Below are 16,152 nucleotides of genomic sequence, written 5' to 3'. Positions count from 1 at the left end.
TTGCAGAATGAGTTACAACTCAAATATCTGATATCACTTACTGGTTTTAAATATAAAATGAAATAAATGGAAGCAGGTTCCCAAAAATGTCAATGTTTCCTAAATTAACTCTGTTATGTCACTGTCTCTTAACTTTTAGTTTCTTTTAACTTGTCCTGTTCTGTGTTTTTTTGTTTGTAACGATCTGTTTCTTATGCTGCTGCCTGTGTTGGCCAGGTCACCCTTGAAAAAGAGATTTTTAATCTCAATGGGACTCACCTGGTTAAATAAAGGTTAAAATAAAATGTAAAAAGAAATACACAACTCCTCGTAATACTGATTTATTCTTCCTTTTGATCTCACTGCGAGTCATTTGGCAGTCCAAAAAATAATCAGTGCAGGATTACTAAAGCTAGTAACTTGATCTCTCTTCTCAGTTGGCAGCTTTGCTTGGAGCCGCTCCGTCATTCCTAGACGAATGTCTACAATCCTTTTTCCCACCAGAGGACATGAAGGGTGTAGTTGAACATCACAGAAACCTCGGCCATTTTGAAGAGAAAGGTACTGTCGGCCCCCGATTGTGTACTGTACTGTAAAGTCAACACTGAAACAGAAATTATCGCAGATTAGAAGACCGATCTGGAACAGGTCTGTTTGTCATCTGTCAAATCTTCCACCCAGTCCTCATTGTACAAATGCTCAGGACATTGTTGTATCATTTTTATATACTGTAGGTTTTTTATCACACAGCAGAGAACAACTAATAAAGCATTAATTATAAAAGGTTGGAAGAGACAGTGAAGATGCACTTGGAATAACCAGTATTTTCACTCTTTGTATGTTGATAGAATTTAAAGTTTTTCTTGATTGAACCAAGCTACAGGTTGAATTAACCTTATTTTGTCTTAATTGTAGAAGCTAGATTTTTACCAATGGATGACTGCATCCTCTCCTCCCTGTCTCTACCTCCTGGGACCAAACCTGTCACAAACACCACCTCATGCTCACCGTCTCTCAAAGATTCAAACTCTCCAGAGCACAAAAGACATCTTGACGCTCTCTTCAACACAAGCAGCCTGGAGAGGGCGATCAGGAGGAGCTCTGAGACAGTGAGACAAAGACTGGAGGAGACGGGAGACTTGGGCAGCTGGCAGCTGCAGGTTGGAGGCGGGGACCTTTCTCAGGAGAGGAAAGTGCAAGACTCCATTAGTGCACAACCATGCGACCAAACCATAGACCTCACTGCGCCTAACGTGACTGCGGACACGGATCCAGTAGCCAATGACAACAGCCGAAGCTTGAGAGGAACGCGTGTTCTCAGGAAGAGGAAGCTGAGCGGAGGCGCCGACATTCCCAAAAAACAGCCTGCGGAGGCGACAGCTTTCTTGTAAGATTACCAGAAACGTTCTGTTTATTTGCTCAACACAAAGATGTGACTGAGGGGTTTCTCATTGGTTCAGTGGGCAGTAATCCCTTCTGTTTTATTTTCGTCAGGATGGCAATGTCGGTCAGATTGAAATATTGATGGATTGCCATGAAATCTGGTAGAGATATCTTTGCTGTCCACGTTTTTACGTTCTGTTAAATGTTTCAACATCCTCGTGATGGATCGGCATAACATTTGTTTTACAAATATTAATTGTAGCCAGACAATGACGTCCCATGGCTCTAGGGAGCCCCTGACTTTTCATTTAGCGCCATGATGAGGTAGAAATTTGTCAAATACTTCTGATTTCCAAACTAATGACTTGATCAGATTTGAAAAAAGTGTGTCAGCCAGTCTGTCAATTTGATCCTTTTCTGTTTTTCCACCTTTTGTAGGGATTCGTCAGTGGATGATGAGAATTCAGGTGAATCTCCGCTAATCTCAATATGGGGAGAATATACAGGTTTGTGCACTTTTTTGATGGATCAGTGAACGCTATCAGTCAGATCAATCTAAACTTCGGCCTTTTGACTAACTCAGCTGGTTTCATTTTAGACTCTCAGGAAGGTTCTTTCCCTGTTGTGATGGACACAAAAGTTCCCTGGTCGGACGAGGAGACACTCAATCTGCTCGACATCTGGGGGAAGGACTCGGTGCAACGGGCTTTAAAGGGCTGCTTGAAAAACCGTCACATATTTACGCAGATCGCTCAGAAGATGGCAGAGAGAGGCTACATAAGAACTGTCGAACAGTGCCAGACCAGAATCAAACGACTGAAGAAATGCTTTCGCAAGAACAACAGGTAGGTGTTAAAGGAGCCGTCCTCCTTCCTCTCCGCTTGTCTTTCTGTCCAATCATCGCAATTTATCAGATCACTTTATTTCCCTCGGCAAATATCATATCTGTAATTTGTAAAACAAAAAGAGAAATAAAAGCAAAATTCCCCGTTGCCTTTTCCCCTTTTCTAACACCAGAAGGAACTCCAAACTGGAGTATAAATTTTACGAGCAGCTGAAGCGGGTACTCGGCTCCTCGGGTCCCTCAGCTGTTCCTGAGGTCACCTTTGATGTCGAAGATGTCATCGATGAAGATGAGTCACAAGACGTCAATGAGGACTTGCAGTTTCTCGGCCATACGAGCCGTCTGGAAATCGGTACAATTTCATTTTTCTTAGTTTTTAGGGCAGAAAATAGTGGAAAAATACCTGTTATAAGTTCCTGTAACAAGCGTGTGTTACCGCGGGTGGTATTCCCCTAGCACAGAGACAATAGAGACAGGCACTAGTTAGGTGTTTTTATTAATTGCAGGCGGATGCGGTCTCCGTAGTGCGTTCCGCTGATCTGCTCCTGTGGATAGCAGCGTAGGTCCGGCGTTCTGCCGAATCCCGGCACCCCGCTCCTTTGTCCACCTGCACACTTCTAATGGGAGCAATCATCATTAGACCCAGGTGAGGCCCATTAGGCCTCCACCTGGTACCCTTCCCACCTGGTACCCTTCCCTGAGCGTAATCCCCCACTCCCCTCTGCAGCTGAGCTTAACCACACCCAGCCACCACAGTTCCCATAGCATGTATTCAGGATTGCTTGTTTTGTTCAACAAACATTGAATATATATATATAACTTTACTAACATATACAGTATATACATTTTCTTGAGAAATTACTAGTGATAATTTCTGCCAATGGATTTACCCACTAATTAATTAATCGGCCACTTGTTGCAGCTTATTTTATTTTATTAAACATTTCAAGTCAAAGCAGGCATTATGTAAATTGTCTGTAGTTTTTCCTATATATATATATATATATATATATATATATATATATATATATATATAGGTAAAACAAAATGAATAATAATTCAAGGGGAGGGGGCTAATATAAAAATATGTGGATATCCTTAGTCATTTTTTTTTTTTATTCTGAATGCGCCAAAAAGCTTCCCAAAGCACAAAAACAATAAACATAATATAGGGTTGTACTAATATGACCGTTTCACCGATTATACTGACAAACACATTTCTTTTCAGGAACTAGAAGCGTTCCGTGGACAGACTTCGAGTCGTTGGCCCTCATCACCACGTGGGGGGAAGACAAGATGCAACGGGAGCTGAGAGGAATGCACAGGAACGGAAACATTTTCTCCATCATATCCAACAATATGGCCGCCCAGGGCTTCTCCCGGACGCCAGAGCAGTGCCAAACAAGGCTGAAAAGGCTGAAATCAAATTTCAGGCAATGCTACCAAAACAAGTATGTATACTTGCAGCAAAAATAAATGAAATGTTTGTGATATTTGTTGATTTACATTATGTATCTGCTCTCTTCTTATCTCTCAATGCAGCATGAAGGGACAGGAGCAAGTTGAGTGCAAGTTTTACAATGAACTGGGAAGTCTTTTAGTGAAGGACTTCCCTTCAGTGCCGCAGCTGGAGGAAATACCAGAAGAGCCTGAAGACACCGACTCGCTGCTTTTCTCCCATCAGGATTTCGGTAAACTCTAATGTTCTCTACTGACAGCGGGGGGGGGGGGGGGGCTGAGGAGCTTTTAGTACTACTTCACCTTGCCTGCTACATAATCATCAAACCCTGACTGATCCCTGTGGGCCCTTCATTCAGCAATATCATTAAATGCAGAAATATGTGGAAATATATTATTTGTTCCTATTTTCTCCGCCTAAATTAGAAATCTGAATTGAATACAAAGCACACACCTATTGATTATTATCCAAGTTGTTCCTGTCAAATGCAGTTAACATATTGAATGCATAGTCTCCCTATGCCTTCGTTACTTATTACATGTTACACCCGACTGCTCCATATGTTTACATTTTTGTGACCGCACCTGTGTCTTTTCAAAACTAGTTACTTTTTTTAATACACTTATTGTTTTGTTAATTTATGTTGTGTGTCTTAAACACAAAATGAAAACAGCAGCAGTCTGTCAAACTTCTCAGAAAGAATGTTTAGATGATAAATGTATTATGTTGTAGTCAGAAAGACAACAACATAATGACACCAAATGGATTGCCAATATTGTGATAACTTTTAAGGATTCAGTGGAACTTTAATGGCTTGTACAATATACTTAAATCTATCTTTATCGTCGAAAACTTTGTCAAAAAAACATCATGGCAAATTCAACAAAAATACAACTATAGAGCAGTGTGGCTAATACAAAACAAAATGGTCAAATGAAATATCAACAGTGGGAGTGAAGTCATGATAGGGGAATTGACTATTTAATTGAAGTTATTCCATAAAGTGTTTCATCTTCTCTTTGTGTCTCATCAGAGTCAGCTGTGGGTGTCCCGGAGGACAGGAAGAAGGTCCCCTGGTCGGACAAAGAGACCATCATCCTTCTAGAGATCTGGGGAGACCCACAGGTAGAGGTATAGGTAGAATATAATAATGATTGATGCTGTTAACTCTCCGGATTATCAGGCTGAACTGCCATCTCACTTCACTTAATCAATTCCTTCATTATTGGAATTCCTGAAAAACAAATTACATAGGCAGCAATTCAGAGGTCTAACCTTAACCGTAAGCTTTGCTCATGTAGGACGCTTGAGTATCTCTAGCAACAGAGAGCTCCAGGAGCACAAGGACCTACATGGCTTTCTAGTCTGAGGCCCCAAAGGAAATAACACCTTTTTACAAAATGAGAGCGATATATATCCAGTCCTTAAACAGAGCCTCTATGTGCATGCTATCCTCCTCAGTTTGATTGTTAAAAGTATTTATTTAAAAAATATATATATTTCTTGTATATTGCCACAATTTTGCTAAGAATTTCCCCCGCATTTAGGTCCAGCAGAGCATGAGACGCTACCCACACAACGGTCACATTTTCACCGAAATATCAGAGAAACTGTCCGCCAACGGCTACTCCCGCAGTGCAGGCCAGTGCCACACCCGGATCAAACGCCTGAAAGCCAACTATCGGCATTGTCAGGATAACCTGAAGTAAATGCAGCACCTGAATACTCATTTTGTACACTGTACTGTTGGCAATGTGTTAATGCAACTGTCTTTACTGTCTGTAGCTCACCGGGGACTGACCGAGTCGACTTTAAGTTCTATGATCTGCTGGAGCAAATCCTGGACAAGCAGCCGTCAACGTCCTCCACTGTGCTGACAGACTCCATCGAAATATCAGAAGACTCCAATGGTGAATCAGTGACTGAAATGGGTAAAAAACAAATCCCTTCATCAGTCTCATGCAGTGAATATTGGAGCCCCATTACACACTCTTTTTCACACACCGTTTTACACCAGAGTTATGGACATATGTAGTGTTTAAAATGTTATGCAAGTACAAAAGAAGTTCTAAAAACTTGTAAAGCTTTTCCTGCAGAAAATGTGTGTGTGATTGCTGGACGCGAGCATGCTGACTAGCTAGGTGGTTGACGCATTCGTAAATGAAGAAAAAGAAACATGTAAACATATAGACAAAAAAACACACTTCTTGGCTGAAACGACTCCCGTAACCTGTGAAATTGTGCATTCGTACCAAAAGCGAAAGTGACCGGTGCTGTGTTTTCTGCTGTAAGATGGAGAAATCGGCATGTCAACGGAGAAACCGACAACTAGCTCGTGGTCTGATGAGGAGACCCTGGCGCTTATCGAGATCTGGGGCGACGAAGACGTTCAGACGGCACTGAGGGACTTCGTCCACAACGGACACATTTACGCCGACATTTCGCAGAGACTGTGCGACCTCGGCTTCTCGAAGACCTCGGAGCAGTGCCGCTGGAAAGTCAAGTCACTGAGGAACCACTTTCGACAGTGCTACGACAGGAAGAAGTGAGATCAAGCTTTCGGTTTGCCTGTTTTATCTGTTTGAAAGTATAATCCAGTCTGACTCGAGTGGTTCATATTTTCCCTTTTTTTTTATGCCGTCTAGATGTGGAAGAAGAGTAGATTACAGATTCTACCACCAGCTGGAACAAATACTCAATCAGGAGGCAGTTTCCATTGATGATTATGATGAAAAAGACCAGGACCAGGAGCAAGCAGACCAGGATCCAGGTACAGTCGTCTTCATTCATTCCCTCACACAGCAGTGTCGACACCAAATCCAATCGGTCTTCCTAACGCACGCCTCCACCTGAAATAGGCGCAGACGTGAACACAGCATGGACGGAGCAGGAGACGGTCGCTCTCGTCGAAGTGTGGGCTGCGGACGACGTGCAGCACAGCCTGAAAACCTGCGTCCGCAACGGGCACATATTTACCGACATATCGGAGAAAATGGTCGCCGCGGGATACCCGAGGTCGACAGAGCAGTGCCACTCCCGGATCAAACGGTTGAAGAAGAGTTACCGGCGTTACTGCAACAGCTGGAGGTAAACACAATGGCTCAGTGACAATGAAGACCACCATCCCGCACACACGCAGACTGTTTCACAGTTTGCATGTGATTTTACGTTTTCCAGAAGTGGAGCACGGCCCACCGTGTTCCGATACTTCCACCTCCTGGCTCCGGTGCTTGGTGATGACTCTGTGCATCCTGAAGTGGACGGTGCTGCTGCTGACGCCACCTTGCAACCCCTCATGGACAATGATCCAGACACGTGTAGGTCCAACTACGATCAATCAATTTGTGCCACCACACTATTTCCGCAATTTTACACAGTGTTATTGTGCAGATGATATATACCTTTTAATATCAAAAGATTAAAGCCTGATAATAAATCTGTGGTTCCTCCTCTTAGACGAGCAGCCCTCATCCAGCCACCTCCTGTCTGAACAGAGCAGAAAGATGCCCTGGTCCGACCGGGAGACACGCACCCTGCTGGAGATCTGGGGGGAGGACACCGTCCAGCTCACCCTGAAGGGATGCCTGAAGAACCGCCACGTGTTTGAGTACATTTCTGAGAAGATGAGTGACAGGGGATTCATAAGGACCTCAGAGCAGTGCTACACACGCATCAAACGCCTTAAACATGGCTTCCTCCATGAAAAGTCAGTGATGGCCACACCTATGAATCATTTTCTTTCTATTATTGGTTTTGTTGTTAATAGCCAGAATCAAGAGGCAATTTGGTTGGTGAAATGTCAAATTCCATAGTCTACAAATAATGTCTGCTCTTTATCGGGCGGTATTCAATACCTTTTAAGACTGAAAATAGATGTCTGATGACTGAAGGCATTGAATGAAGTTGACACTTTTTAGTAAATTTAGAACATTCTTTCGGCTTTCCATTTGTATTAGTAGTTTCCTCGTTTTTAAACCAACTTTGAAAGCAGTCTTAAAATATCGTGTTTGAATTTGACCAACTTTCATTGTTAAAATTTGCTCTGTGATGTGTATTTGTCTTGATTTCGTTGGGATAAGCGTTGCCAGCTAATCACAACCTAATTTTGTTTACTTTACATTCAGGGAGGAATATAAATTCTTCAACGAGATGAATGCAATCTTCGGCCGGGAGCTGAGAGTGGACAACTTGGTCACAGACACATCAGTCACAGACGAGCCAGACGAGTGCACCCAAAAGACGGGTGAAACTATAGCACATGTTTTACAGAAGACACTGCAGCCTGTTTCTCATGTCAGTGCTATCGCAGCAAAAGAGGCATGCAGATTATTATCTATTTGTTATTCTGAGACATCTACTCTGTTGGTAACCTCAGGAACCCAGTGGGTGCCGGACAGTACGAAGCTGGCCTGGAGCGACGGGGAGACCGAGGTCCTCCTGGACATATGGGGGAGCGAGGAAATCCAGGAGACCTTGAAAGGCTGCACAAAGAATAAACACATCTTCATCCAGATCTCTGAGGTCATGGCGAGCCAGGGCTACCTGCGCACTCCTGAACAGTGTCAGACCAGAATAAAGAGGCTGAGGGCCAATTTCCGACACTTCCTTGAAGGCAGGAAGTAAGTACCGTTGTTTATTGCTGCGGGGGTGTGGTTAGATTGGGCTGCAGGTCTAAACCTCTCCATTCTTAATGTGATTTTATACTCTCAGCATATTTCAAACCTCATACATTTGATCCACTGCAGTTGTACACACAATCTCTGAAATTCTGTTTCCAGAGGAGAGAAACAGGAATGCAAGTTCTTTGACCAGTTGGTGCAGATATTTGGCAGCAAGTATGCAACAAACTCTGACCCCCTGGCCGACGACACAGCTGATGGCGTAGGTAAGAAGCCACATCGCCTCACTGTTGTCCATCTTGTCTGTGTTATGCAATGGCTTTATCAACTGAATAATGCTTCTGGTCATAAAAAGGAAGGTTCATCAATTCGCTCTGGTCTCTTTCCTGTTTCAGAAGTTAGAAGTCATGTCACGGCCACTTTGAGGAGGGTTTATTTGTTTTACTTTTATTTGTACAGTGTCTTGTATACGTTTCACACATGTTGCTTCCATTCTCATTTTTGAGTGACAAGCATAAACTCTCACAAACACGTTTTAGTTGTTTTTATATCCATGCAAATCATTTGACAATGTTATGCTGGGGTTTTACAGGGAGTTATGTATTTGTTGTTTTTACATATAAAACAAATGAGCCATAACATGTTAATTAGTGAGCTACAGAGGGACTGAGAGGTGGGCTCTCCATTAACTACCGTGTGAAACCGTAACCCTGGCTCGAGCTGCACAGTCAACATAAACACCTGAGAGATTGATCTTTTCATCTATTTCTCAACAAGAAAACACACGACTGTATTTCTCAAAATGTCATTGCTTGTAAGTGAAAAATGTTTTTGTCTAAAATGTACTTCTAGATCTAGAGACCTGAAACTGTCCGTCATCGTGGAGTCAAACCGAATCAGCGAGGAACAACCAGAAGGGAAAAAACGAGGACACTCGAGCAGAAACGGTTCTGTTAAAAGCTGTGTGGTGTGCAGTTGTTTACAGATGATGACGTTTGCCTCTGTACGTACTTCAAATACCTTTACATTCTTACATACACACTTGGTGTGTGTGTGTGTGCGTGTGCGTGTGTGTGTGTGTGTGTGTGTGTGTGTGTGTGTGTGTCTCATCCCTCCTCCAGAGTGTCTTTGTATTATTTACAATAGAGCCATGAAACTAAAACCAGGAAGCTCAGGGCTCGAGGGACAAACAAATATTTCTGATCTTGATGTCGTGGGAGTCACAGAAAATGCTGTTTTTGCTAGTATTTATTTATTTTGTACTTGAACTAAAAGTGAGTGAATAAAAGCACACGCACAAAGAAAGAAATATACGCAACGCCTCTTTTACTGTAACCACAGCGTACCTTTGCTTTTTGGTTTTAATTTAGGTTTCACTTGTTAAATCTTCTGTCTTTGCACTTGTTTACAATGTTTGAATCTGAGTGGTGAAAGCTGAATTCATGAAGCTAATTCTTATTTTTTACACAGTATGATGTTCTTGTCCAGAATTGTATTTATTTAAATTATTGTTTCTGCCTTTTATTCCAAAGTTTTACAATTTACTTAAAATATGTTACACTTCAAATCTTATTGAAGCACATTTTTTCCACAAACGTGTCAATGTTTTGTCACACCCAATAAAAGAAACTTGAAATGTTTGAGTGAGGATTCTTTTCCATGATTGTGTGTTGTGTTTCTTTCCCTGGCAAGTTAAGCCAAGAGTGTTAGAGATTGTTACTGTACAATAAAATAATAAAAGGTGAAAGTAAAGCATAACAAACCATACAGTTAACGTGAAAGTACGTAATATTCTTATCTAAAAGTATATCATCTGCAATGGGACGAGATTATTATATTGTACGTGTTTTCTGAAAGCTTCGTCGGCTGAAAAACGAGCGACCAGTTTCACATCCTCATGTTTCATTGTATCTAATCAAATGATCTCTTATAGGACCTGAATTCATCAAATTTAATATAACTAATCTGTAGAAATGAACAGAAAACTGTATTTTGTCTTTGAATATATTATTAGCCCGTGGCGATGAGGTTCAAACTATCTCTATCTCCCCCGCAGACAATTTACTGCTGTTACTGCAACCAGAGCTTCCTGCTTATATTAGATTAGTTGTACAATGATGGAAAATCGGAGAGGTGTTGCCAGGCAACGTCTTCTAAACACGCTCAGGTTTCCCGCCACAAGGCCATTTGGTATATTGTTGTGACATGACAAAAACTCCCACACTATCCATAGTCACGTGAATAGTGTATCGGACACTGGAGCCGAGAGGTACACGCTTTCACTTCATTTATGATGTGATGATCCAACAAGGGAGCCGGCTGGTTTGTCGTGGTCTCTTCTGTTGGTCGGTGCAGACTGAAATGTCTCCAACAAACTATTAGAGGCATTGCTACTGTGAACAGACATTCGTGGTCCCATGAGGATGAATCCTAGCGATGAATATCTGACTTTTCCTCACCTCCTAACATGAAATTTAGAGTGAGGAGAAAGTCATTAGTTTGGCAGGTCATAAACCAATGTATTGGACAATTTCACCTGATGGCACTCGATGAAAGAATCAGGGGATCAAAGTTTTGTGTTCTCACAACAGGAAGTACGACAGTCCTGTCCTTACAGCCACACAGCTGGCAATTTACACATAGTATAAGTGCTTTACTTACTGACACATTGGACCTTAATCTTACATGCCAAATTAAGAGACTTTAGCTCACAAATAAACATTTAAGTTAACATAATTTAAAGTCAACTAGTTTTTTAATTTTGTTTTTCAAATTACAGAATTATTATAATACTTGCAACAATGTATTTGTTTGGTATGAACCTATAGACAGCACCAGCACAAGTACTCATGGTAACAATCTGTGACGTTTGCACTGCAGCTCCCAGATGTTGCCCACTGGGTGGCGCCAGTGGGCAACACGTTCCTCTACAGTGACTGGACTTGCCTTATGTCAGAATGTACCTCAGGTACTGTTGACCATCGGCTAAAATGTGTTAATATCCATGAGCAGGAAAGCTGTGTACCACTGTCACTGTCATAAACACCCTACATGTAAAACACACGTGCAGTACAGACAGAAACAAACACATGCAGCTCTCAAAAAGCTAGGACAGTAATTACGTGTCTAAATCTGACAGAGCGTCCAACCGCCAATGTCTGGCTGCCTGCCAGTGTGTGTGTGTGCGTGTGTGTGTACTTGCGCCTGTGTCTGACGGAGACAGGCTGGCTGGAATCTTTTAAGGGAAGGGTTATAAACACGCACAAACACACATACCACATACAAGAAGGCCGAGCAGTTCCACAACGCCCACCTCACCCACACACACTGTTTTCTACACTCATATCACACATATTATATATATATATATATATATATATATATATATATATATATATATATATATATATATATATATATAATAAGGATGATATATATATATCTTTTGTTTATTTAATTTGTTTGTTTTCCTTGGAACATTAATTCATGTATTGTGTTGCATTATACCACAGTGCTCAGATACTGCCAGCTAACATTTACTCAGGTGTCCCCGGTGATGCTAATGTATTGCAATCAGGGGTGGAAACTACATTAAAACAAGTACCATCCTTAAGTAGAATTTGAGGTGTTTCTGCTTTACTTAAGTATTTACTTTTTACTTTTACTTCACAACTTTTCAGAGAGAAATATTGCATTTTTAGACTTAACAGCATGTGTTACTTTTATGTGAGGCGTCTCAATACTTCTTCCTCCACTACTGTCAGTAATTTGGTATTCAACCTGACATCTGCTCTTTCTGGGCCTCCAGATTGAATTATTTCCCAGTTTCCTCTCCTACTTTCTTTCTGTATTTTTCCATGAAGCATCTCCTGACACAGATAGGAAAAAATTAAAGGGGAAAAAACAACACAAAGTGTCTTTATAAGATGATGGGCCAGCACAACAGAAGTTCCCCGAGCATCTGAAGCTCTACTTTCCTGCTTGTATCTTCCTTTGGTGTTTTGTTTTACAATAATCTCCAAAATAGCTGTTCAATTAGGTTGATATATGTTCAATTCAATTCAATTCAGTTTATTTTGTATAGCCCAATATCACAAATTACAAATTTGCCTCAGAGGGCTTTACAATCTGTACACATACGACATCCCTGTCCCAGGACCTCACATCGGATCAGGAAAAACTCCCCAAAAATAACCTTTGACAGGGAAAAAAGGGAAGAAACCTTCAGGAGATCAACAGAGGAGGATCCCTCTCCCCGGATGGACAGATGAATAGATGTCATGTGTACAGAATGAACAGCATTTACAAAGTTACATAAACACATTACATGAATATGACAATGTATGAATGGAACTCCAATCCATGAAACAGAAGGAGGTAGAGAGGAGGCGCATCAGCAGGGGCAACGCGGGAGGCCGGCTCACCAGGCATCAGACACCTCCAGATCCAATGGACCCTATGAGACGTGAAGTCACAACGACTCCGGGGAGGAAGCAGAGTTGAGGCCATAGCATGTGGTTTTCATAATTGTCATACTCCTCAAACCATTCAGTAACCATTCAGTGCCCTGTGGATGGGGACTATCATCCTGGGACAAGTCACCTGTCACAGAGCATGATAGGATGGTAATGTCACATGTATGGAGACATCATCGGTTATGGTTCCCCCCTCTTTTATTTGTGACTGTATATGAGTGAATTCTGAAGCCTACAGCAGAGGGGGGCATGGCGGGGTTGTGTAACATGCAACTGAGTCATTCCTCCCTGAGGGCAGACATTTTCACCCTACTTCATTACTGCAACAGGCAGGCTCACGTTTTTCTCTCTCTCTCGTTTTCTGTGTGTGTGTGTGTGTGTGTGTGTGTGTGTGTGTGTGTGTGTGTGTGTGTGTGCGTGTGTCCAGGCCAGATATACATATCCTGGCCTCCACTGCAGACACACGTGTGAAAGGCAGAACATAAGGGAGATAGGCAGGAGGGGGTTTATCATTTAGCAGTGTTTAAGAAGTCAAAGAACACACATCACTAAGAAGAAATATAATGTGTGTGTGTGTGTGTGTAGGGAGCCTCCCTCCCTTGGGGTTGTGTATGGGCTTGTTACAGCAACATTCCTCCACTCAGCTGCTTCTGAGCAACACATTCCAGAAAGAGAGAGATAGAAAGAGAAAAGAGAGTGAGTAGTAGGGGAGAGAAAAGGAGGAAGAGAAAAAGAGGTGGAGATATAAGGGGGGGAGTAAGAACAAAAAGGGGGTAGGGGGGATGGGGTAATTCAGGCAAAGAGGATAGACAGGGGCGAGTGGCTACGAAAGGAAACAGGAATATTAATATAATATGTAATTGATCCCTGTTGTGACCCCTCTTCTTCACAGAGAGGTCAAAGGTCAGGGTCAGATACAGTACAGAGAAAGCAGAAGCAGTGCTGAGAAAAGGAAGTGACAGATAGAAGGGGTGGATCTCAGGAGGCCACAAGGTATTTTCTTAAAATATTATTCCCCATATAACCATAACACACACACACACACACACACACACTCACACACACGCACACACACACACACACACACACACACTAAGTAGAGTACTTGGTGTGTGTTCATCTATTCAGTCTGCTTGACCTGTTTCCACTGAACTGAGGAAGAAAGAAACAAATCACGGACGCACATAATGAGGAAACCACATGATTACACTCCTCTATACAGACATATGAATACAAATATGACACGAAGACAGAGCTCAGCTCACTGCAATCGCTGACTTACGTATTGGCTTGAAGATCACTACACAAAAATATGAAATAACTTAAGTGAGTAAATAAACACATTATGTCTAAAAGGTAACTGTTAAATAACATGTTCAGGCAAATAATCAAAGAGCGTATTGTCCCTGGCTATAAATATTCATTACATTGATACAGGGGAGGTAAAAAACAAACATTACATAGTTTCAGCTTCTCATGTGTTTGTTTATGTGATCGAAAACTGAATGTATTTTCATTTTGGACTCTTATGTGTTCTCTCCTTGTTAATGTTCACTTTATTTTTTCTCAGAGACGGACAGAAAAGAGAAGAACAATTACTGTTTGTGATGAAGGCTTTGTTATCGGACAGGAAAATCAACTCTGTCTCTCGTGTCTATTCAATGAAAAGAGGACGGAAACACAGAAAGAAAACGTAAGATCTTTACCGAGGATAACGAGCAAATGCGTTTCAAGACGAGAGCAACAATCAGCAGTTTGTGTGTGAAAGCTTGTTGGCTCCCTGACAGCGTCCTCTTCTCCTTCTCCCTCTTCCTCAGACTGAATAGACGGGCTTGTTTGTTGTCACTGGTAGAACTAAAGGGAAACAATGCCACTTGATTCCCCTTCTGTGTGTGTTTATCGGAAGACAGTTAATAATGCATAAGTGTCTATTGAGTTTCCGTCCCCCGGAAGCTGCATCCAGAATAGCAATTTACCATTTGCTCTTTTCTCTTCTCTCCGTCTCCATTTCTCTGTCTTTTTAACGCGTTTGTCAGTTCCATTATAATGAAATGACCTGGATGCTCAAAATTAGCATATGAAACAACATATTTTACGTATGTGACGAGGTAAACATTGGTGTGGATGTGTCCATATAAAATAGTTTGTTTTTATTTCTGGCTGTATCTTAATCCAGATTATATATCTGACCCACTAATCTGTTGGCTGTTAGCTGCTTCACATCTATCTATCTATCTATCTATCTATCTATCTATCTATCTATCTATCTATCTATCTATCTATCTATCTATCTATCTATCTATCTATCTATCTATCTATCTATCTATCTATCTATCTATCTATCTATCTATCTATCTGTCTGTCTGTTTGTATGTATGTATGTAGTGCTCTAGATTAAATCAATAACAGCGTTATGGCTGAATGACAAAGATTATTAAACAGTAGAAAGAAGCTTACTGTAACCTGAACTCTCCAGTAATTCCTGGCAGAGAGCAAACAGTTCAAGGCACAATGATGTATATTTGCAGATAGTGGAGCAGGTCGGTGGTTTCAATGTGTTATTGTATCCATGTGACTCCCACCACCACTAAAATGATTTGAAGGAATTAGACAGACCTCTTACTCAACCGAAATGCTTTCATATTAATGCATCGATATACAGTAATTGAAAAAAATTATTCTCACGACTAAGCACATTTTACTGCTCGTTTTGAAATTTGTTAATTCTAATATTGCTACTTATGAAAGTGACTGTTTGAGACAAAGGACAGCAAGGCAAGAGTATGAAGTTAGTCAGGATTAATTTTGGACAAGAGATTAGTAGAAAAATTCATCCCCCTTCCCACAACAGATTTAAAACAATAACAATTTAACTCTAAAAGGTAAAAGAGTAGTAGTATGTAAACAATGTATGAAGTCTTTTTATGGGATAACTTATTGCTGTAAAATTACCGTATTTTAACAGACTTGTGTTGCAAAAGTAAGATTGGCATTACAAATACTTCAAACAATAAAATACAATTCACAAAAGACTTTTAAGAAGAAAAAACTGTTCACTATTCATATAAATATAATTACACGATAAATCAGTATACATCACAGTATTACACTTAAAACATGTATTTGCCATTATTTCGTTTTTTTAACAGAAATGTGCTTATTTGTTAATTGACAACAATTGTGGTTTATCTCACCAATGGCGACGACGAACCGCGTCTGCCGACAGACACACCTTCTATCCAATCCAACTTGTTTCGTGGGCAGCGAGACATCTACGTTAGCCAATGGAATTCTAATCTTCGCAGTCAGCTATCCAATCACAGACGGCTATATAGTGGAAGGGGAGGGTCGTATTCACCCTCGGCTTTGCCCAGTCCGGATGTTCCCCAGTAG

General features: G+C 41.3%; 1 protein-coding gene across 3 annotated transcripts; it reads left to right on the top strand.

Moving 5' to 3' along the window:
• Positions 1 to 417: 417 nt before the first annotated feature.
• On the top strand, positions 418 to 9,932 carry LOC117725905. Of its 3 annotated transcripts, none has more exons than XM_034525766.1 (19): positions 418 to 540; positions 895 to 1,366; positions 1,801 to 1,868; positions 1,961 to 2,207; positions 2,383 to 2,558; positions 3,435 to 3,657; positions 3,749 to 3,897; positions 4,699 to 4,790; positions 5,213 to 5,370; positions 5,451 to 5,596; positions 5,958 to 6,210; positions 6,311 to 6,435; positions 6,524 to 6,752; positions 6,843 to 6,982; positions 7,122 to 7,371; positions 7,790 to 7,908; positions 8,041 to 8,284; positions 8,444 to 8,550; positions 9,137 to 9,932. In XM_034525766.1, the coding sequence occupies exons 1-19, from the start codon at positions 489 to 491 to the stop codon at positions 9,148 to 9,150; spliced, it is 3,264 nt and encodes a 1,087-aa protein (XP_034381657.1). In that variant the 5' UTR covers positions 418 to 488; the 3' UTR covers positions 9,151 to 9,932. The 3 variants fall into 3 exon arrangements, with proteins under 3 accessions (XP_034381657.1, XP_034381656.1, XP_034381658.1); XM_034525765.1 differs by having other exon boundaries at positions 2,380 to 2,558; XM_034525767.1 differs by lacking the exons at positions 8,444 to 8,550; positions 9,137 to 9,932 and having other exon boundaries at positions 2,380 to 2,558; positions 7,790 to 7,958; positions 8,041 to 8,260.
• Positions 9,933 to 16,152: the final 6,220 nt, after the last annotated feature.

The sequence above is a fragment of the Cyclopterus lumpus genome, chromosome 23 (assembly GCF_009769545.1).
Source record: "Cyclopterus lumpus isolate fCycLum1 chromosome 23, fCycLum1.pri, whole genome shotgun sequence".
Taxonomy (NCBI): domain Eukaryota; kingdom Metazoa; phylum Chordata; class Actinopteri; order Perciformes; family Cyclopteridae; genus Cyclopterus; species Cyclopterus lumpus.
Note: the sequence above shows the minus strand (reverse complement) of the source record. Positions and strands in the feature narration are given on the sequence as shown.